The sequence below is a fragment of the Pogoniulus pusillus genome, chromosome 4 (genome assembly GCF_015220805.1).
Source record: "Pogoniulus pusillus isolate bPogPus1 chromosome 4, bPogPus1.pri, whole genome shotgun sequence".
Lineage (NCBI taxonomy): Eukaryota > Metazoa > Chordata > Aves > Piciformes > Lybiidae > Pogoniulus > Pogoniulus pusillus.
In genome coordinates, this window is record NC_087267.1 from 45,647,203 (window position 1) to 45,671,569 (window position 24,367).

Sequence of the window (24,367 nt, forward strand, 5' to 3'; positions counted from 1 at the left end):
ACTTCCCATGGCAGAACTTGAGACTGTGTCCTCTTGTTCTGTTGCTGGTTGACTGGGAGAAGAGACCAACCTCCATCTGGCTACAGCCTCTGTTCAGGTAGCAGTAAGCAGCAATGAGATCATCTAGCCCAAAATCAATGCTAAAGCAGGGTCACCTAGAGCAGGATGCACACAATCAGAACGTGGAGGTGGGTTTGGAATCTCTCTGAAGACAACTCCACAACCTCCCTGGCCAGCCTGCTCCATGGCTCTCTTACCCTCAGAGCACAGTTCTTAATTGAGTTCAGATGTGACTTCCTGTGTTCTGTTCCACATTCACTACTTTTTTCCTGTGACTGGGCACCACTTAAAGGAATCTGGCCCCATACCCTTGACCCTGGTTCTTTAGATTATTGATCAGCATTGAGAAGGTTTCTGTAATGGAGGGACAAGTAATTATTTATGAGATGGTATTGTCTTCTCCTTTGAGGACAGACTGACAGAGTTGTGGCTGTTCAGTCTGGAGAAGAAAAGGCTCCCAGGTGACCTTATTGTGGCCTTTCAGGATCTGAAGGGGGTCTACAAACAAGCTGGGGAAGGACTTTTCAGGATATCAGGGAGTGAAAGGACTAGGGGGAATGGAGTGAAGCTGGAGATGGGTAGGTTCAGGCTGGACGTGAGGAGGAAGTTGTTGAGCATGACAGTGATGAGAGGCTAGAACGGGTTGCCCAGGGAGATGGTTGAGAGAACCTCCCTTTATCTGAGGGCCACACTTTTAAATGTAACCCAGAAGAACATTGACCTCCTTAGCCACAAGAGCACACTGCTGACTCACAGTGAGCTTAACTACCACCAGACCACAATTCCTCCATCTGAACTCGTAATCAGTAGCACTTCCTACAATCACAGATTCAGTACAAGCTCAAAGCATGCCTCCAAGGACAGAAATTTGAATTAATTGTTAAACACTGGTAATGTGCAACAACACTTAAACAAGCTCATAGGGTAATTAAATACAAAAACAATGCAATTAAGTGTGCATAATTTAAAAATAGTTAATAATTTCCCTTTCCAAAGGCACTTTTGCGTACATTACATCATCTACTTTACAATGCAAATGTGGCTATCAATCAATTTATACTAATTGAAATTTGAAACAAGACATAACAAAGCAAGTTTGTTTCAGTGTGGCAACTTCAGTAGAAAAACAATGGAGTTCTTGAGGGGGAGGAGAAACAAAAAAGAGAGAGCAGGATAAGAAGGTTTTCCCTGGATTTATTGAACTGGGTTGTATCTGCCTGTTCTTAACTGCTGTGTTTAACACAACTCACTTCTGAGATTGACACCTAAACAAGAGAAGTGGAGGACTTCCCAGTATGTCCAAGGTTACATTCTGACAAGCTAATAAGATAGAGAAAATACAAATGAATGTATAGTCTTCAGTATAAAGCTTGACAGGAGTCTATGTCCACAGAATAGAATCCCTTGTTGTTCAGTTCAGGGTTATCTTTCCAATCCATTTCTCCCTGCAGGTACCATCTTTGACTTACTGCACCCTAGCATGGGACAAAAGATGTAGCAATGCCCTTGGTCTGCACAGGAGCAAGTCTAAGCAAGAGCCTTTCTTTAGCCCAGCCCTTTACAGTGACTCTAACCATCAGTGTTCTCACTGTTAGGAGCAGTCACTGTGTTCAAACAAGCCCTGAACTTCAGCAAGTGCAGCTCCTGAGAAAAGCCTGAGCTAACAGGTCAAATTGCTGACCAGAATTAATTCTGCTCTAGCTCAAACAAGGACAAAGCCATAGAATAGACAGAAAAGTAAAAAAATACAAAATCTTGAGGCTAAAACTTCAAATGAGAGCTTTTAACCAATGCATAAAGGAAAAAATGAGAGCTTTTAACCAATGCATAAAGGAAAAATGGAGCCCAAGAGAATACTGTGGTAGGAGTCAAGAAGCACAGACACATGAACAAAGCTCTGCGTAGGACAAGACCATTCCTTCTGCACACTGCAGAGCCAGGTCTTGCAGCAACACATAGCTCAAGAGTGTGTGAGCTCTTTCACCTCAAAATCATTATGCAAAACTCAGTCTGGTTTTCAGATCACCCAAGACAGAAAGTCCTCTCCTGTTCATGCTAAGCTCCCAATGTCAGTCTCGAGTGCAGGCAGCAAGTAACAACAATCGTGGTGGCACAAGAGATAGAGGTTCTTGTCACAAATACAAGATTGTGTGTTTGTCTCAGTCTTCTATCAAGACTTCATGTTTATTCAGGAAAAAAAAAAAAGTTATTAAAGTCTCAGTGCAGTACAGAGAAGATTCAAAAATCTGTCAAGAATTTCCTTCCAGAAACTGGAAATTCATTACCAAAAAAAACCCCAAGCACTTGACAGAGAAGGACCATCTTATCTTGGAGGCCTTAGTTAGATCTAACAGGTAACAGATACCAGAAAGCACTGCATGGGACAATACATCTTGAAATGTGACAACTGTCTGCAGTTCTGCAGGCCCCAACACAAGAAGGACATGGAACTGCTAGAGTAAATCCAGAGGAGGTCCACAAAGATGCTCAAAGTGCTGGAACACCTCTCCTATGAGGACAGGCTACAAGAGTTGGGGCTTTTCAGCCTGGAGAACAGCAGGCTTCAAGGAAACCTTACAGTGGTCTTCCAGTATCTGAAGAGGACCTACAGGAAGGCAGGAGAGGGACTATTAACAAGGTCTTGTAATGACAGGACAAGGGGTAATGGGTTTAAACTGGCAGAGGGTACATTCAAACTAGATGTCAGGAAAGGGATCTTTACAGTGAGGGTGGTGAGACACTGGCACAGTTTGCCCAGGGAGGTTGTGGCTGCTCCCTCCCTGGAGGTGTTCAAGGCCAGGCTGGATGAGGCCTTGAGTGACCTGTTCTGGTGGGAGGTGTCCCTGCCTATGGCAGAGGGTTGGAACTGGATGATCCTTGAGGTCCCTTCCAACCTAAACCCTTCTATGAACTAATCAAGCAAGCCGTTCACCAGCAATAAGCAGACTGCAGTAAGAAACCGGTTAACATGAAGTGTGCATAGTTTGTTTTCCCCATGAATTCCATCCATACCAGCTCCAGCACTATATGGAGTTCCACTGCAACTTATTGTTTTCAATGATCTTGCAGTGTTGTCAATCATTTCAGTCAAACCTTCTTCCCCTGCACTCAGGGCTGGTGAGGTTGTATCTCAAAATTCTGAGTTCAGCTTTGAATCCCTCATTCCCAGAAGGACACTGAAGTGCTGGTTCATGTCCAAAGACGCACAATGAAGCTGCTAAAAGGTCTGAAGAACAGGTCTTAGGAAGAGCAGCTGAGGGGGTTATCAGCTTTCCTAGCCTGGAAAGAAAAAGGAGACTGAGGGGAGACCTTCTGGCTCTTTACAGCTCCCTGAAAGGAAGCTGGAGTAAGGTGAGGAGCGGTTTCTTCTTCATAGTAGTCAGAATCAACCAGGTGGGAAGAGACCTCCAAGATCATCCAGTCCAACCTAGCACCCAGCCCTATCCAGTCAACCAGAGCATGGCACCAAGTGCCTCATCTAGTCTTTGCTTGAACACCTCCAGGGACGGTGCCTCCACCACCTCCCTGAGCAGCCCATTCCAATGCCAATCACTCTCGCTGTGAAGAACTTCCTCCTAACATCCAGCCTATACTTCTCCCAGCACAACTTGAGACTGTGTCCCCTTGCTCTATTGCTGGTTGTCTGGGAGAAGAGACAAATAAAAATGGCCTCAAGTTGCACCAGGGGAGATTTATGTTGGATATTAGGAACAGCTTCTTCTCAGACATGGTTGTCAAACACTGGAACAATCTCCCCAGGGAGATGGTTTAATTCCCATCCCTGAAGATATTTCAAAGATAATGTGTGGTGCTGAGGGACATGGTTTAGTACCAGACTTGGTAGAATTAGGTAACAGCTGGACTTGATGGTCCAAAGATCTTTTCCAACCAACAGGATTCTATGATTCTGCCCTCTTCCCTGATTGTCACTAACTCATCCTTCCAATCCACCTGCATAGTAAAGTCTAACAATGGAATTAAATCAGCAGCTATTTCACTGTAAGTATTTTTGCTGTCCTCTTCATTTTAAGTAATTACTAATGATAAAAACAGAAGCATCACATATCTTTACTGGACTATCACTGGCAGAACACTCTTGAATTAACCAAATAGTTGAGAAATTTGAAATTTCAGTTGTCTGTGCTAGTACTCTGCATACACTAAGGCTTTTCTTGATGAATGAAATGGATAAAAGCAGGTTTGTGTAATACAGCATTAAAAAAAATAATCCTATTGTAAGCAATGATAGGAAAGATTTTATGACCCTGCTTTCAACAAGATTAAATATGCCAGTGTTCTTTTAGGACAGTTTCAATTGTTCATTTCCTGGTGTTTATGGTCCATAAGTTCATTGTTAAACTCTTTTATCTGGCTACAGGGAAATTTGGTGGTATTCCTTGTATTTTCTTGGATAAAATCATGTTTTAAGTCTGGATTTCAACTAACATCTACCACCACTACAGAGGACAGTGGTTCTACACAGCATCTCTAGGTAAAAGTGTTTATAAACTAAAACATCCCTTAAGTTTTACTTTTAGAAGTCACTACTAATTGTAATGAATTACTAACTGCTGTTGCAGAGGCCAGAACTCCCAAATGGGACTGTCCGTACTGTCCAGGCTACATAAATAGCACATTTTGATTTTCAGTCCATCTGCTACCATCATCTTTAAAGAAGGTTCTCCAGCTGTGATTGCACACTATCAGCAGCACTAAAAAGTCAATTTCACCCAATTACAGCTCTGGATTGCAGCCACTTCGGCCAGGAATAAGATGATTCACAAAGCTGCTCATCACTCTGAATCAGAAAGCTCTGTGTAGGACTTCATACACCTTTCCATTGGTGGGAGCACAGGCACAGAGTATCTTTAGGCATTGAATTTTATTGTCAAATGTTCATGTGCAGACTATTTGTGGGGCAGGGGGTCCTGCTTTTATGTAAATGGGGTTTCAAGCATAATAAACAGGCCTTGGACCTAAAAATGTGAACACTCCTAATGAGTGACTGAACAGGATGAGCTGCATGGGTAAGTAATAAAGAATAATGTTATCCTCTGATCTTATGTGTTCCATACAAAGTACAAATGCTTGTCCACACATAAGGAATAACCTTTCTCATTTTCTTTCACTCAAAACGTTTGCAAAAAAAATGTTTCTAGTCACTGAACTTTACAATCTACATGGAAAATTGGTGTTACACTCACACCCACATACTGTTCACACCAAAGGATATAGTAGAGCCTGTCCTGTCACAGAATCACAGAACCATTTCAGTTAGAAGAGACCCTTAAGATCATCATGTCCACCTGCTAATCCAGCACTGACAGGTCACCACTAAACCACGTCCCTCACCACCACATCAGCATGTCTTTTAAATTCCTTCAGAGACAGAGACTCTACCACTTCACAGCAAATCAGTCTGAATAATGAATCAGGAGAAAGAGGGGGAGAGCAAACCAACACAACGAGTGACAAGACAGTGGTATTTGCTGGAGGCTAAAGCATCATGTTGCTGCTTCTGCTTCATCAGCACTCGACACTCAGCCCCTTCACCAATGCTTACACTATTTCCAAAGACAATTGTATACTCACAACTCCAAAAGCAAATCAAAATCCTCTGTTAAAACCACAGTATTCTCTCTCCCATGAGCAATTAGATTAATGGTAACCTTGCTTCTTAGAGAGCAGTCCTTGAGGATGCTGGTTGACAAGAAGCAAAGCATGAGCCAGGAATGTGTGCCCATAACCCAGAAGCCAAACATATTCTGGACTCATTCCCAGTAGTGTGGGCAGAAGGTTGAAGGAGGGAATTCTGCTCTTCTGCTCTGTTGAGGCCCTGCCTGCAGTGCTGGGTCCTGTTCTGCAGTCCTCAGCACAAGGACATGGAAGAATTGGACCAGGCCCACAAAGATGGCCAGTCACAATCTATTTGCAAGTTTTCAGAGAACTTGCAATTAATTACCCTTGAAAAACCAACCTCTCTGACTAATTCAGGTAACACTGATTAATAACTTTGGTTTTATCTTCTCTCTTCCCAAGAAAACCTTTCAAATTCTGTAGGATGCTCATTTAGTTGTGGCAATTAAAGGCAGAAACTATAAAATGTGTAGTTATTTTTACTTCTAGAAAGCCTTGCCCACAACTATATACAAGTTAGTTAACTTTGGGTTCTAATTCATTCAGGAAAATCTTCACAAGGATGCTTATGGGCAGCTTATTAGTTTAGGAGAATCAGAACATTGGAAATGATTAGCCATAAAATTATTTCGCCTCACTTTACAAATAAAAGGCAGCCTGGAGCCCTAGGGAACATCTGTGCTACTCACAAAGATGGAGTAGCAATTACAAGATAGTCCCTGGCTCCTTTGTGGCAGTGTTGAAACTGCTTGGCATCTTGATAGCTGTTGAGAGGGCTTCTAGATCTTACTGGGCTCTGGCAGGGTGCTGAGAAAGAGGCAGATGATCTCCAACCTGATCCCTGTTCTGCCTGGCATGGAGGTGTAGGCAGGATCTCCTGTAGACGTGCAGAGAGCACAATGTCAGTGGCACTTCTTGCCACGTTGTGAGGCACTCAGTGCCTTCTCCTGGGAAACTTGAGGCACTTAAGTTTCCAGATAGCTCAAGCCCAAAACATCAGGGCTAAGGTGGTCTGGTCTGAAGAGCAAGGCAGAGCAGAACACATTGTCCAAGAGCAGAGAGGCAGAGCAGAGCAAGAGGCAGAGCAGAGCAAGAGGCAGAGCAGAGCAACTCAGACTGAGGCAGCCCAGTGAGGCAGAAGCAGCTCAACTGCTAGCAACTTCGATCCATTTCTATTATTTGCCCATGCGTAGTGGCTCCTTTGGCCCCTGAGATTCACCAATCAAAACGGCATGTGCAAAACTGACCATATTAGGCGAAACCAGGGTTTGCTCACCCTTATTCAGGCAAGACACTCAAAAGTGCATAAACAACTGTGGGTACCAGTTCATCACTTGGAGAGGGGATATCATGGCCCAAGCCTTTGCTTTCTTTCTGCCCTTGCTTCTCCCATCAGCAGAAGAATGGGGCAAGCCAGGACGTGTTTTAGGCCTATTAACTTTCCACAACAGATGCCAGAATACACAGAAATTAATAAACAAACAGTTAAAGTCTGTCTTTACAGGTAAAGGTTAAAGAAAACAAAACAACACACAAAAAAAGGGTTTCACCCAAAGATAAGACTCATCAATATATCTGCTGATCCCATTAACCAGATTTCTCAGTGGATAGAGTTGCATGGAAAGATCAATCAAGATGTCCATCTTGCACACTAGATTTAAAGCAATCTAACAATTTAGCACTAAGTCTTAAGGGACTAAAAATTTTACAGTAAAAGTTGAATATTCAGGAAAAAAACAGTGTAAGCATCTCCAAATCAAGTTGCCATTTTACTTATTGATGACATGGTCACTGGAATTCCACACAGTCTGAAAGCAATCATTGCACCTGAAATTAAGTTCAAAGAGTCCAGCAGTAATAAATAAGTAGACCTTTAACAGCTGTTCTGTTGTGATTAAATATCATCTCCTCCTTAACCACAGCCAGAGGTAGAGACTCCACTACCTCTCTGAGCAGCCTGGTCCAGTGCTCTACCAATCTCAAAGTAAAAAAGTCTTTCCTCACAATTAGATGAAACATCTCATGCTCAAGTTTGGGCCAATTAGCTCTTGTCCTACCACTGCGCACCACTAAAAAAAGATTAATGGGAGGTGTCTGTGCTCATATTAAAGGGCTCAAGCTCAGTGATTTTTAAGATCCCTTCCTACCCAAACCATTCTACAATTTAGTAATAGGTGCAGGAAGGAAGAAAGCAGCTGTTTTAGCAGGCAAGAACTAAAGTGCTAAGGAGATTGGGTAAATTGAATGTAAGCAGAGATGCTGCTTGTTAGTTCAGAAATACATTAATTCATTTTTTCTTTGAGTAAAAGATTCTGTCCTCTGCAAACAACTGTGACTGAAAGCAGCCCATGTGTTCTGCAATCTCTTCCACACACACACAAATATACTGGACCTCAGTTAAACTTAGTGATAGTTCCATGGTTTAGGTGACTGGATAGGACTGGATGATAGGTTGGACTGGATGATCTTGGGGGTCTTTTCCAACCTGGTTGATTCTGTGATTCTATTTGTGATGTCCTGTGCTGCTTCTCCAAAAATCAGTTTCTGTAGGTTTCTGATTAGCAATAAGTCCACTCCAAAGGTTAAGGAGAAACACACACAATAAGATGAACTAACATATTTTACCCCTAGCCCAAACAACTGACTTAGCTTTGATGCTCATTTTTCAGATGAGTAGCATTAGGTGAAATCAAACAGTTAATGAAGCTAAAAATGACAAACTGGCTTCATGAAGCATTGTCAGAGGCAGACAAGTAACCTTGCAAGCAAAAGGAAGAAATTGTATTTTCTCTGTTTTTAAATTTAGACTTCAATAACCAGGCAGTACTCTCAGAAACCTGCAACTATCAGCCTGGCGCTCCCCAAAAGTTTAGTAATACACCTCAACATGAGATCACTGAAAATTGAGGAGTTCACTAAACATGCAGAACAGTCTAAGAAAAAGGAATTGCAGCAGTAGCTGAAGCTGCACATAGTTCCCCTGAGGCAGAAGAAAAGACATGTCTAAGTGGTTACCTCCTGTTTAAGTAAAAAACAACTCATACAAAGCTTTCAGGAAGCAGCACCAGACAATATACTTAACCCGCCTGATCTGACAAGTGATGAAGAGCTTTAGTACACTTCAATGAAGCCTGAAGATGAAAAAAAACAAAGCTTTTCTTTTCATCTTAAGGCATTAAACTTCACATTTAAAGCATTCTTTAATACCACAACAAAGATTCTCTAACCAGTAAATCATAAAACCATAAAAATCACAAAGTGTTTTGGGTTGGACGAAACCTTTAAATGTCATTTCATAGAATCACAGAATTAGCCAGGTTGGAAAAGACCTCTAGGATCAGAGTCCAACCTATCACCTGACCTTTCTATTTATCTAGGCCATAGCACTAAGTGCCTTATCCAACCTCCTCTTACACACTTCCAGGAATGGTGATTCCCACCACCTCCCCAGGCAGCCCATTCCAGCAGGTGATCACTCTTTCCATGAAGAGCTTCTTCCAAACGTCCAATCTAAATCTGCCCTGGTGCCATTTTGAGTCCAAAGCCTCACGGTCAGCAGGGACATCTGCAACTAGATGAAGATGCTCAGAGCCCAAATTAAGCTGTTCTGGAATAGTTTCAAGGATGGGAGATCAAGCACCTCTCTAGGCCAGTGTTTCACCACCCTCAGCGTAAAAATGTTTCTTCTTGTATCTAGTCTGTAGCTCTCCTCTTTAGCTTAAAACCATCACCCCTTCTCCTGTCACAACAGACCCCATCAAGAATCCTACCCCATCTTTCTTAGAGGCTCCTTTAAGAACTGTAAGGCCACAAGGTCTTCCCAGAGCTTTCCCTTCTCCAGGATGAATCATAGAATAATTCAGATTGGAAGAGACCTCCAAGATCATCCACTCCAACCTAGCACCCAGCCCTAGCCAGTCATCTAGACAGTGGCACTAAGTGCCTCAGCCAGGTTTTTCTTTAACACCTCCAGGGACAGTGACTCCACCACCTCCCTAGGCAGCCCATTCCAATAGCAAATCACTCTCTCTGTGAAGAACTTCCTCCTAAACAACCTCACCTCTCCCAGCCTGCCCTCACAGAAGGGGTGATCCAGCCCTTGGATCTGTTTTTTGGCCTCCTATGGCCCAGCACCAAGAGGTCCATATGTTTCCTCAGCTGAGGACTTCAGAGCTGAATCCAGCACTACAGGTAATGTCTCACCAGAGCACAGGGAAGGTGCTGACCAAACTGGTTTTGAGAAATCATGACAGACAGAAAAGTGGCATTCACTGTTAAACCCACAAGGTTTTACTACTTGAGGTCTCCCTGGTCTGCACAATGATCCCTTACTGGTTCATTAGAGGATTCATGTAGAAATATTAGGGTACATTCTCTCTTTAAAGCAGTCCCTCACTTCATTTTCTTGGTCACTGCATTCAGTAAAGAGGTTATTTCAGTAAGAATGGTTTACTATAAAACCAGAGTGGATGGTGCATAGTAGAAACACATCTTGCTTGCATAATGCTCTCAAGACCAAGGTGAAAGCAAACACTTGTAATGTAGTCATTGGTTTTCTTTCATTAAATTTATCAATAGTTTTGATTTTATCCTTTAAGATACCAAAAATCAAACTACTCCAAATGTCTCATTCTAACTATCCTTTTAATCACAAACCCTTTTATCTTAGCCAGCTATCTGGTCTGTTTGACCTATAATCCCAGGAAGGTCTGTGAAGGACAATGGAGAAGTAACTGTAATTTATTCTGGAGTCCACACACAGCACAGACTGGAAGTCAAAGGCTGAAATTTCAGAGCAAATATTAAATGGAACAGTGACTAATACTGGCAATTTTTGGCACATTTAACACTACACAAACCAAGAAGTTGAGCGTTAGTGATCTCTGGTTTCTGCAAGAACATCGACAGGACATTACTAATATGATCTGTAACAAATGTGCCCCAAAGAGGCACTTCTCCCACAAGATGATTTCCTATAAATAACAAACAAAACACAGGAAAAAAAATGTGCTGCCATATAGTCTAATTTAATTCTGACACTGAGGACATTAACATCAAAATTCCCTTCAAACTACAAAACTCCAATCCATGCTGTTTTCCCAGGACTCAAAGATGATGAGAGGGCTGGAGCAGCTCTGCTATGAGGACAGGCTACAAGAGTTGGGGCTCTACAGCCTGGAAAAGAGAAGGCTTGGAGAAGTCCTTTCAGTATCTGAAGGGGACCTACAGGAAGGCAGGGGAGGGACTATTAACAAGGTCTTGTAATGACAGGGCAAGGGGTAATGGGTTTAAACTGGAAAGGGGAGATTCAAACTAGATATTAGGAAAGGGATCTTTGCAGTGAGGGTGGTGAGACACTGGCACAGGTTGCCCAGGGAGGTTGTGGCTGCTCCCTCCCTGGAGGTGTTCAAGGCCAGGTTGGATGAGGCCTTGAGCAACCTGTTCTGGTGGGAGGTGTCCCTGCCTATGACAGAGGGTTGGAACTGGATGATCTTTGAGGTCCATTCCAACCTAAACCACTCTATGATTCTATTACTCAACTTCAAACATTTGATAAACTTGGGCTGCGTTTTCAGAAATGCAGCCCATGGTTTGGCTTTGGCTGCTGTGCTTCAAGATCTAAAACTGCTAGGATATGACAACAAACTACTCCATGCTCACAACTCATAAGAGGAAGCAGCATCAAATCCATACAGAAACACAGAACCATTTACTCCTACGCTGTGACCAAGAGACAGGGAGCAGCTTGATGCAAGCTAAGTTCCATTTATTGTACTTTCAGCACTTGTTTATATACCTTAACATACAACTTAGAAGATGATGCTAAATCCTAATTGGTCATTAAGGCAGACCTGAGTACATACCTCATTAAGACAGACCTCGTAGGTTAGCAACTAGATAAGCAAAGGTTAACAAAACCACAGGCTCATATTCCATGTAACTGTCTGCTGCAACATTCTTAAGGTCATTTCGACCCTCTATTTACTTAACTCAGTACTTTTCCCCTTTACACATTCTGAACCCATGGCTTATGTTCCAATATGTCAAGAACAAGCAGTTCTACAGCACTAAAAGTCTTATCATTCCCAACACTCCTAAAAACTCATTCCTCCACACTGTTTTGGAAAGGGCTCCATGAACTCTACACAATCTCCTTTTCCCAGGTTTTGGGTTTGAGACAGTTTCCCCACCTTTCCTAATTAAGTTCAGTGCAGCAATAGAAATTAATAAGTCATATTGCAGCCACTGACAGTTGAATTTCAACATAGTCATCCAGAAGTTAGCAGAAAATAAATGTTTCAGCATGCACAAATTTTGTGCATCAGAAAACAGATGAGTCAAGTTGGAACCGTAGCCATCTTCAAGATTTGGGCAGAAGGGAAATAATGAAGCTCAACAAATCCAAAGGTATAGTCCTGCACCTTGGAAGGAATAACCCCTTGCACCAGCACAGACTAGGGGCTGAACTGCTGAAATAGCTCCACAGAGAAGCATCACAGAGTGCTGGTAGACAACAAGCTCACCCTGAGTCAGCAGTGTGCCCTCATGGTCAAGAAGGTCAAGGGTCCCCATGGTGCATTCTGAGCAGTGTGACCAGCATGTTCAAGATGCTTTCCCCCCCCCCCTACTCTGCCCTCATGAGGCCACAACTGGAATATTGTATCCAGTTCTGGCTTCTTCATTTCAAAAGAAAGAGGGAACTTCTGGAGTACACCAGAGGCTACAAGGTTTGGAGCATTTCTGTGATGAGGAAAGGCTGAGAGACCTAGGGCTGTTTAGCCTGGAGAAGATCAGACAAAGGGCATCTTCTCAACACTCATCAATATCTAAAGGATGGGAGTTAAAAAGGCAGGGCCAGACTCTTTTCAGTGGTGCCCTGTAATAAATCAAGGGGCAATGGATATTAACTGAAACCCACGAATTTCCCTCTGAACAGAAGGAAAAATGTTTCCCGTGAAGGTGACAGAACACTGAACAGGGCTGCCCAGCGAGTTGTTGATAGTCCTCCTCTGGGGACTTCCCAAATCCACCAGCACATTGTGATCCCGGGCAACCTGCTATGGGTGACCCTTCTTTAGCAGAAAGATTGAACTAGATGATCACCAAAGATCCCTTCCAACCACCACCACCACGCTGAGACTGTGTATTCAATTACTTTCAATACGCTTGTTACAGTAGCTATGACAAAGGATGTTTCATGTGTACCACACAACTGCCCTGAAAGACTTTGAGCAAACATCTGCACTCAGTTAACTCTGAACACACACAGCCTTAAGCAGAAGAGCATGAAATTTCATTTCAACAAACCCACATGACACCAAAGAGCACACAGTATGTGGTACATAAGAATTACCTGGCTCTAGAAATATATAGATCAAAAATGACACTTCTAAATGAATGCCCACTGAAAGATAAATTCTCCCTATCTGCAAAATGCCACACGCAGAACAACATTAGTAAGAGAAAAACTAACAGCAGCTGACTGTCTTCACAATGAGTCTACCTCAGCCTGAGACCTATGAGTAGCACAGGACCGAGTAACACAGTGCTCTTCCTTCAAGAAGAGTCATAAAATGAGAACCCCTGAATAAATCAAACATGCCCTCAATATTTGGCAATGTCGATGTGATGCACTGGCTTTCTCCCTGATCCTCATCACACCGCACAACCCAAACCCTAAAACCTCTTGCAAAACCCTTGTAAACCTCAGAATTATTGTTTAGTTCCTTTTACAACATGGATTAACAATAAGGAAAGCAATACCAGGAGCAGAAGGAGAGGTAGAATCAATTACTTACAGTTGCAGCCTTGAACACCTCCCACACAGAGACTACTTTTTTCATACCAAGTTGAACATGAACATTTCATTTCAATGAGAAAAAAGGACAGTGAGATCTCATCTACATTTGGCCTGTCCTTCCAACTGCACAATCAAACTTAAATCAAAACTTCAGGTTAATACTGACACACACATCGCTCCTCAGAGCATAATTAAGAGTGTTTCACACAGAGCCCACAACTATACTGACATATTCATAAGGCATGTCAGGAGGCTGGTTGGTTTGGCTTGTAGCTACTATCACCCAATTACCTGTGAAAGTTCTGTTTAATTCTAAACTGCAAGAACTTGAAGATTATTTCACCTCACACCACTCTCCTGAAGATATAAGCCAGCATCATGCTCTTAGAGGCTATTTCCTGCATCCCCAGCAGCTTGGGCAGCAGATGGAGGGAGAGGATTCTGCCCCTCTGCTCTGTTGAGACCCCCATATGTTGTGCTGAGTCCAGCTCTGGAGTCCTCAGTACAGCAGAGACATGGACCTGTGGGAGCAGAGGTGGGGAAGGCTACAACAATAATTCAGAGGCTGCAAGTGCCCTACTCTAAGACCAGGCTGAGAGAGTTGAGATTGTAAAGCCTGGAGAAAAGAAGGCCCTTGGGAGACCTTAATACAGCCCTTCAGATCTTAATGGGTTCTGCAATGAAGATTGTTGACACAGGACAAGGAGTGATGTTTTGCAGCTAAAAGAGAAAAGATTTAAACTACATGTAAGGAAATTATTTTTCAAGAGGTCAAGCAACGGCAGAAAGTAGAAACCTCATCACTGGAAACGTTCCAGATAGGGTTGGACAGGGCCAAGAGCAACCTGCTCTACCTGCAGATGTCCCTGCTGACTGCAGGGAGGTTGGACTGGATGACCTTGAAAGGTACTTTTCAACCCCAAAAATATCTATCATACATTGTAGATAATTTGAGCCATTTCTATCCTCTTCAGTTCCTCTAATTGCACGATCAGGCTTGCTCCCTTCCAATACCACCAGCACTTTCCAAGATGATGGTGGGAGGTTGCAGGCAGGTGGGGGGAGGTCTCTTCTTCCAGACAAGCAGCAACAGAAGAAAGGGACACAGGTTGGACTGGATGAGCTTGGAGGTCTCTCCCAACCTGGCTGGTTCTATGATGGCAACGCAACACTGGAGTTCCTGTGTGTGCTCCTGTTTCTCTTGTCTGGATCCTCAAAGTCCACTAAGGGAGCTAAGATGGCACAAAACACTTGTGGGATATTTCTGGATGGTTTAGGTCACCACTGACCATGTCTGTTCTAGCTTTGGTCACTCTACATCTGACATAGGACATCTCTGCACTCAAAATGTAACTGAAGTGGGCAGCGCAGGGGTGCAGTCATGCCAATATCTTCAACAAGAGAACAATCAAAACCCAACTTTTGAATTGGACATATGTTAGGAATACAGTACAAGAGAGTGTCTCAGGCACATCCAGGCTTTGTGCTCAGGCTTCAAAATTTTAATTTCATGAGCAACATCAGCATTCCTGAAGTTCTAGATGTTCCTCATACAATTATCTTCCTCCTCCATATTCAACAATCCCAGTCTTCAATTATATTAGGGCTTTTAGTCTTCTTAAACATTCTCATCACATCTACTGAACCCTCTGTTAATTATGCACTATCTTTCTGATGAGGTTCATACTGCACTTTGTGGACATGGAACAAATTAAGCACATTAAGTGCCCTAACATTCCAAATGACTATGAATTAAAAGAAAAAAATGTACAGAAAACAGATGTAGAAATTGAATTATTTGCTCAGTTTTCCTTCTAATTCCAGCATCATTTTAAAAGGACATTTCAAACAGCTCAGAGAACACCTTGCAGACAGTGAGAACTTCAATTTATGCAGCACTTGCTTCATCTTCCATACTTAATTCCACCTTCCTGATACTCCTGCAATCCAGTGACATGAATGTCAGGCACAACTAAAGATCTGCTGTTACAGTGACAGCATTAAAAGCTTGGCATCTTTAGCAGACTGGCGAGTTACAAGACGTTTCACCTTTTGATAATAAAATACTTCCATCAATAGTGAACCCTCAATGCAAAGAACATCAATATATATCACTGAAAATAAAGTTATCACCATGAAACTCAGTGACAACAAGTAGCAATATAGGAAGTGACACAAGAGCAGGAGCACTGCAGCATCACAGATAAGCATACTCAAATTTAGATCACAAGTCAAAAAATACATACCCAGAGCAGGCTCTTGTATGGCTGCCAGAAACTTCGGACGAAGCTGCCCTTCCTCTACATGTCTATGTATTACATCATCTATCTGCCTCCCTCATCAGGAGGGGTAGGATGAATCTTACTCAACTCAACTGACAGATTCTTTGGAATGTATTCTTGCCATGACAGCTATGCTAGAGGCTTCCAAGATTTTCAAACAATAAACCCCATCACAATTCATCAGTATTTCTCACAAATACATCTGCATCCACTGGAAACAGAGAACAGGTCCTGTGAGGAGCAGCTGAGGGAACTGGGGTTGTTCAGTCTGGAGAAAAGGAAGCTGAAAGGAGACCTTTTGGCTGCCTACAACTCCCTGAAGGAGGCTGTTTTCTCTAACCCTGTCACTTGTTACCTGACAGAAGCAGACCTCCACCTGATCTCCAGCTACAATCTAACTCTTGAAATGCTCATTCCTGTTTGACTTAGTATACTGTGCAAAGATACCCTGGGCCATTGAAATTCCACCAAGAGAGACACACCAACACAGAGCACACCACCACAAAGCACCATTCCATACAAATGAGTAAGGCTATTTTTTTCCTCCACCAGGAACACATAAGGTCTAACCTGATTTCTGATTAGGCCATCACAGTTCTTGTTTGATCACACACACCTACATAATACATATTTGGGACAGGGCTCCTTTACTGATTTGTTTTCCTAAATTCTGGCCTCCTCAATTCAAGAGAGATGTTGAGGTACTGGAATGTGTCCAGAGAAGGGAGACAAAGCTGGTGAAGGGCCTGGAACACAGCCCTGTGAGAACAGGCTGAGGGAGCTGGGCGTGTGCAGAGCTCATTGCTGTCCGCAGCTCCCTGAAGGGAGGCTGTAGCCAGGTGGGGTTGGGCTCTTCCACCAGGGAACCAACAGAAGAACAAGTAGAGACAGTCTCAAGTTGTGGCAGGGGACGTCTAGGCTGGATGATAGGAGGAAGTTCTTCACAGAGAGAGTGATTGCCATTGGAATGGGCTGCCTGGGGAGGTGGTGGAGTCGCTGTCCCTGGGGCTGTTCAAGGCAAGATTGGTCATGGCACTTGGTGCCATGGTCCAGCCTTGAGCTCTGTGGTAAAGGGTTGGACTTGATGATCTGTGAGGTCTCTTCCAATGCCAATCCTAATAATACTGTGATACTGGTCTAGTTGACTGGCTAGGGCTGGGTGCTAGGTTGGACTGGATGATCTTGGGGGTCTCTTCCAACCTGGTTGATTCTGTGATCCTAATAACAATTAATACACTGAAAAACAAACCCAGAACTCCTCTATCCTCAGTGCAATCTGTTTCTGCATTGGAAAAAGAAAAAATAAAGAAAAAAAATATGTCTGAGAGGCATAAGCTCCCCATAACAGACTAATATTTTTTTCGGCTATCTACTAAGCTAAAACAAATTAAACCATTCCCTTTGTCTGTTAAGACTCAAGCTGTAAGCATGACACACTCCAGAAGACCCAAAAAGAAAGTACTCACTGTCTGTCTAATTTACTTTCCATCAATATTGCTTTAGGAATTACAGACATACTTTAAAGATTTTATGCTTGTTAAATATTTTACAGCATTTAATATTACTCAGAAGTCAGAGAGTGATCCAAGCAAGCCAGGATGCTTTAAGACATACTATTTAGATGTCAGATTTCATTGTAAGTGTATGTAATTTCATTTTCCAACCCCAAACTGAAGTCAATAAATTCATCATATATTGGCAGGCAACAAGATACATACTCCTTCTTGTAATCTAATCCATTATTCCTCCACCAAAAGCTCTCAAAGACTCAATTTTAAAGAAAGAGTTGCTTTTAATAGCTCTAATGTTTCTCCCTCTAGACATCTTTATTGTCGTAGAAATGTGTTATTTGTCTAGAATATAAAGATATAAATGTGAGCTAACAAACTGTCTCAGATGGTAATCCAAAAGCCAGAGTCAGCCTGCAAACATCCCCATTCTTGGAAATTTCTAGTGACTGATCCACTCTGTCAAAAAAACCAAGTAGCTATCACCAGAGTGATGAACAGGACAGGAGGAACTTCCTGGAGAAACGTCTCATTCTCAGTGCAAGAGACTTGACCAAGAAAACAAACACTAGCACTGAAGGAAGACCCCAAGATATGGGATCCACTCCCTGCAGCCACCTGAGATTAGTTCAGTATTGAACGATCTGGCTTTGAAGCAAGGGCCCTTCCTGCAATGACACCTCATTGGCCTAATGCAGATCCTGAAGAGCTAGATGTAGCTACAAATAAACAGCAAAGAAATTCAGTAGTTTACAATTCTTCATTTGGGAAAAAAAATCACAAAAAACAAACAATGGCTGGTCTGGCAACATGTACTTAAGTACAAACTCCTCTTCTTAAGTACAACTTATTGTGGCAACTGAGGTATACCGCATTATAATTTCCTGGGGACGTAAAAGCACTCGACCAAAACCCACCAGTTCTTAACACTAAAATAGTTAAGCAATTCATCAACCCTACACCTGTCCTTGTTTAACTTCTTGGATTCATTAACCCTACACCTTCCTTGTTCTTGGAAGTTCCTCTCCACCCGACTCTCCAGCCTGTCTAAGTCTTGCTTAATGATAGTACAGCCTGATGATGTGTCCGTCACTGCTCTCAGTTTTGTATCACCAGAAAACTTGCTGAGGCTCCACTCTTGTCCCTTCATCCAGGGCGCTGATGAAGGTATTAACAAGATGGGACACAGTTCTGACCCCTAGAGAACACCATGAGATACAGCCCTCTGACGGATGTTGCACCACTGATGACAACTCTCTATGCTCTGCCGTTGAGCCAGTTCACGTCCACCCATCTAATCCACACTTCCTAAACTTCCCTAAACGGATGTCATAAGAGACAATGTCCAAAGCCTTACTCAAGTCAAGGTAGCCAACATCCAGGCTTACCTTACAAGTTTCACTTATTCCACAAACAAATCACACACACCAATCCTTTTATTTTCACTCCAGTAGTCACATCACGTTCCCTGTGATAGAGTTTCGCACCAGAGTATAGGCTGCCTGGCACAAAGTGTCTCAAGCACTGAAACAGGCCTCACAGATGCAATATAAAGAACTAAGAAAGCCACTATTTTGAGACATTTTATGTTAACTGTGATTTATTTCCACTGTTCCATGTGTAAGTATATTTAAACACAAACTCACTACACTGAAATTCAGTGCCGGTTAAGAATGTTAAGAATTTTCACTTGAGAACTTCACACATTTTGAATTAATGCTTGCTTTTAAAGTCTCCAAAAATTATTTATACCACAGAAAATCACATGTAATTAATATCTGCTGCAATGTTTTCCTGCAGTCAGAAGCAAACAGAGTAATTCACCTCCTCTGAAAGCCTACAAACTACTTTATTCAAAAGGAGCTGAGCAAATAAAGTTGGTATCACAAAATAATGTCTACAAAATGGCAATGAACTCACTGAAACATTCTGCAAGGCACATTTCATTTTCTTCCTCACATGAAAACCAAAGAGGCATGAGCATACCTGCACCAGATGCTGATCGGTGCTGTGATCTTCCACTGGCTGAAGAAGGTTCCTTCATACGATCAATGACACTGTCCGACAGCTGAAAAATAACCCCCCAATCCAGAGTCAGACTGAGCAGAACCACAGAATCACTTCGGTTGGAAGAGACCTTTTAACATCATCACATTAACCTAGCACTGCCAAATCACTCCCAAACCGTGTCTCTCAGCACTACATCTACACCGCTTTGAAACCCTTCAGGAATGGGGAACCCCACCACTGCCATGAGCAGCTAAACAATCTTTCCACAAAGAAATTTTTACTATGACCATCTAAAACATCCCTGACACATTCTTCTTTATACCCTTCTTTTTCTTCCCAAAAGTGAAGAAAAACTTCTAAAAAAAGAACAGTGTTCCAAACTAAGACACAATAGCTGCTAAAACTATATCCACAGTGGAAAATAAACTCATTTCCCCTGTTTCATTAGGTGAGCATTCATCTCCTATTTGGCTGAACAAGATTATTTGGGCTCTTATAGGACACAAGAAACTGATATGACCAATAAAAAGCTACAGGGAACAAAGAACAAAAGATCTTCAGACATATTCCTTGTCATTAGTCAGCCTTTTTACCTTCCTCAATTACCCCCATTTTGGCATGTCAAATTATCTAACATCATCTATTTACTGAATACCCATTTTCCTAATACCTACATGTGCTAGTTTGAGCCTAGCTAGGATATTTTGATGAGAAGAATTAGATGATAGGCTGTGAAAAGGAAACAATGGGAATGTCTACTTCACTCATAGGCTTGCTGAGATGGCTAAGAACAAGAACACAAACACAGATAACCCAGAGTTTGCTCTCTGGCTTTGGGGCTGCACTTCTGTCTCTCTAATCTGCCATCTGTGTAACCAATCTTTCTGCTTCCTAACACCCCTGGACAACTCTCCAAACTACCTTGAAGTGAAAGGCAAAGTCTTGGGTAAGGCAGACAGGTGGGAAGAAGGTGGAAGGGTGGTTTAGAGCCTCTCCTGGGGATTCAGGTTTCTGGGAGGGCTGCTGTATTTCTCTATTCCTATTTAACTTGTATATTTCTGTGTCTACTTGTGTATGTTGTAAATATCTGTTTGTATATTGTGCTAAGCTGTAAATATAAAGCTTCATTCAATTTCCAGATTAGCTGAGTCTAGTCTAGGTGATTTTCTTAAGTGTTGAGGGGCAGGGGGGGGGGCAGGTAACACTCAAACCATCACACCAGAGTATAATTTAGGTTTTATCCACAATATTTCAGGATCCACCATACTTGAATAAAATTCCAATAGTCCTTCCCAGTATTTAAGAATAATTTAGTGAAAATGTAGTCTGCTGTGTACACTTAAGATTACTGTCACCTACTTGGATGAGATCATTAAATGACCAGCACTGAAAAACTTTGGCATGCCAAAAGAGGAACCAATTGCTGTCGTGGATCATTCCACAACACTCCTCCCTACAAGGAGTAATAAAAACTAAAATATAAGTGTCTTGGGTTCTAATTCAAATTCCCAGAGACTCAAATAAATTTGAGAGACCCAATAACAATTTGTAAAGTGTCCTCCCCTCTTCCCCTTCTTTCCCAAATGAAGGGTACTAGATATAGGGAGAGAGAGAGGTAAACACACCTGAACAAATCAATCTCACTCGATTTGGAGGTTAAAAGGAAAAGTTTAACAATAACTTAGAAAGGTATTGGAGGTAGGGAAGTTTACAAAGGACAGGGAAGGGAAAATAGCAAAATACAAAAGGTATAAACCTGGGGAGGGGTCAAGATCCCTAGGGTCAGGTTCAGGGTTACTCCCCCTGGAGTGTTAACCCTATACAATGTGTTATTATCCTTCCTATATGAACCACTGCATCTTCCCTGAAACATCTCTAAGCTACAAGATCTCTCAACGTGTCTTTTGTTCACAAATTATAAGATAATATCTCACAGAACAGTGCAGGAAGCATCCAGTCACAACTCCCTTATTAAAGCAAGGTCACCCACAGTAGCTCACACAGGAGTGTGTCCAGATGAGTTTGGAATATTTCCTGAGGAGACTCCACAATGTCTCTGGATAGTCTGTTCCACCCTTACAGGAAAGTTTTTTCCTCATGTTCAGATGGGATTTCCTGTACTCCAGTCTGTGGCCGTTGTCCCTTGCCCTGTTGCTGGGCACCAGTAAAAAGTTCGGCTGCATTCTCTTGCCCCCTGCCCTTTAAATAGTGATAAGCATTAATAAAAGCCTCTCGGTCTACATTATGGGCAACAGCCTGCCATAAAAAGAGAAAGAATGAGACTGTTTCTGCAGGTATATTAGTTGGGTAGGTCACAAAAACTGTAATCCAGAAAAGAGTTTTCAGATGCAAAGGTCAGAGTAAAACAGAAGAAGTTCTGCCAGTCACACAGCTCTCCTACTCTCTTCTGTCATCCGTCTCTGGCAAGCTGGCTGGGGGCAGCTCCCTAGTCACCGTGTGCCCCCCGCCACCTCAGTCGCCTCCACACTGCACACCGAGCAACATGGCTCTCGCCAGGCCCCTAAAAAAGTGGAGGGGGGCAGGGAAAGGGGTCGTGGTCGCACCGGCAGTGGGGACAGAACCGCAACGGCAGAAGCCAACAGTGCCGAGGCACATTAAAACAAGAGAGGGCCCAGACTGAGCGGGGCTGCCCTCAGGGCAGCGCGGGGCAAGCCGGGCCCCGAGCACCGCGGCGAGAACCCCAAGCCCGGAGAAGGACCGCGCTCACCCTCACGCCCTTCACCACCGTGATGTTCTCATTCTCATCCGCCTCGAAGGTGACCCTCCGGGTGCTGCTCCCGCCGCCGCCCATCTTCGCCCGGCGCACAGCAAGCAGGCCGCGGGCAGGGACAGCCCCAAGGAGACTCACCGTCCCCGCTGCCAGCGAGCCGCGCAACAACATCGCCTTTCATTGGCCCGCCGCTCGCTCTGCCCCGACCCTCGTCCGTAGAACCCTGGCTCCGATTGGCTGCTGGGCCGTAGCCATGGGAACGGCGCGCACCTGCTGCGGCGCCGTGGGACGCCCGGAGAGGGAGCGGAAACTTTCCCAGGTTCAACTTGGGCCGAGCGCGGACTACACCTCCCGTGAGCCTCAGCGCCGGAGGCGGGAAGGGCGCGAGCGGCAGCCGGTTCCGGCCGTCCCTGGCCTGAGCCGGGGCATGAGTGCGGGCGGCGGCGTCCGGCACGGCCCGTGGGGCCCTCCCGTGCCGCGGCTCTGCCCTCAGCGCAGTTCGGGTCCTCTGCTGCTGCTCTGCCTGTCTCTCTGAGGTTAAAGCAGGGCTGCGCTTGGCCCTCAGCAAGTTTGCGACAACACCAAGCTGTGTGGCACAGCTAGAGCGCAGGGATGCCGTCCAGAGGGACCCGAACAGGCTGGAGTTTGGGTCCTCTGCTGCTGCTCTGCCTGCCTCTCTGAGATTAAAGCAGGGCTGCGCTTGGCCCTCAGCAAGTTTGCGACGACACCAAGCTGTGTGGCACAGCTAGAGGGCAGGGATGCCGTCCAGAGGGACCCGAACAGGCTGAAGAGGAGTTTGGGTCCTCTGCTGCTGCTCTGCCTGTCTCTCTGAGATTAAAGCAGGGCTGCGCTTGGCCCTCAGCAAGTCTACGATGACACCAAGCTGTGTGGCACAGCTAGAGGGCAGGGATGCCGTCCAGAGGGACCTGGACAGGCTGGAGAGGTGGGCCCTGGCCAAACCCATGACATTCAATAAGGCCAAGGGTAAGGGCCTACATCGGGATCGGCACAATCCCAAGCACAACTCCATGCTAGGTGGCAAAAAGCTGAGAGCAGCCCTGAGGAGAAGGACCTCAGGGTTTGGGCTGATGCAAAGCTCAACATGAGCCTGCAGTGTGAGTGCAGCCCAGACACAACCCTGTGCTGGGTTGCAGCAAGAGCAGTGTGGGCACAGGGCAAGGGAGGGGATTCTGCCCCTTGGCTCTGCTCTCTTCAGACCCCACCTGCAGTCCTGGGAGCAGTTCTGGAGCCCCCAACAGAAAAAAGACATGGAACTGTTGGAGCCAGTCCAGAGGAGGGCCACAAAGATGCTCAGAGGGCTGCAGCAGCTCTGCTATGAGGACAGACTACAAGAGCTGCCACTCTTCAGCCTGGAGAAGAGAAGGCTTTCAAGAGACCTCATAGTGGCCTTCCAGTACCTGTAGGGAGCCTACAGGAAGGCTGGGGAAGAACTGTTGACAAGGTCTGGTAATGACAGGATGAGGAGGAATGGGTTTAAACTGGCAGAGGAGAAACTGAAACTGGATGTTAGGAAAGAGTTCTTTGCAGTGAGGGTAGTGAGACACTGGCACAGGTTGCCCAGGGAGATTGTGGCTGCTCCCTCCCTGGAAGTGTTGATGGCCAGGTTGAATGAGGCTTTGAGCAACCTATTCTGGTGGGAGTTGTCCCTGCCTATGGCAGGGATGTTGAAACTGGTTGATCCTTGAGGGCCCTTCCAACCTAAACCATTCTGTGATTCTATGTGCCTCTGCTGTACTAATGGTGTCATGTGGGGCAAGTGCCTCAGGCTGCTGTGGGGGCTCAGGGCCTCAGCTGATGCCTTATCCCATTTTCCACATCATAACAGCATAAAATTACCATTAGCCTAGCCCCTTTGGGCATGTAATTTTCTTTCCAAGAGATGAATACCGTTAACAATGCATAATACATTTTCTTTTCAGCCTACAATATCATTTGCATCTGGATTTGTCTGTTCTGTAAATGAACCCACCCAGCATGGATCCCATGGCCTGTCTTGATGGCTGGAACGTATCTTAGGAAGGGCATCTCTGTCAGGAGCAAATGCTGAGAGCCCTGAGGCTGTTCAGCCTGGAGAAAAGCATCCTGAGAGAGGATCTTCTCAGTGCTGATGTGTATGTAGAAGGTAAGACTCAAGAGGATGAGGCCAGAGGAAAAACTTCTTTCATGTTAGGGTGCTGGAGCTCTGGCCCAGGCTGCCCAGAGATATTGTGGAGCCTTCTCTGGAACGATTCCAACCTATCTGGACATGATCCTGGGCAGCCTGTTCTGGGTAACCCTGCTTCAGCTGAGGGGTTGGACTAGATGATCTCCAGGATTC

General features: G+C 44.2%; 1 protein-coding gene across 4 annotated transcripts in view; it reads right to left on the minus strand.

Moving 5' to 3' along the window:
• The window catches only part of CHCHD3 (coiled-coil-helix-coiled-coil-helix domain containing 3), a 200,602-nt gene extending 178,373 nt beyond the window's left edge, over window positions 1–22,229 (minus strand). For 2 of the 4 annotated variants that reach the window (XM_064142738.1, XM_064142737.1), the window contains exons 1-2: window positions 22,027–22,226; window positions 19,275–19,356 (exon numbers count right to left, since the gene is read on the minus strand). In XM_064142738.1, coding sequence (XP_063998808.1) covers window positions 19,275–19,356; window positions 22,027–22,200 — 256 coding nt within the window. In that variant the 5' untranslated portion in view covers window positions 22,201–22,226. Of the gene's footprint in view, window positions 1–19,274; window positions 19,357–22,026 lie in introns of all 4 variants that reach the window. The other 2 variants (XM_064142736.1, XM_064142735.1) reach the window with 2 other exon arrangements.
• Window positions 22,230–24,367: the final 2,138 nt, after the last annotated feature.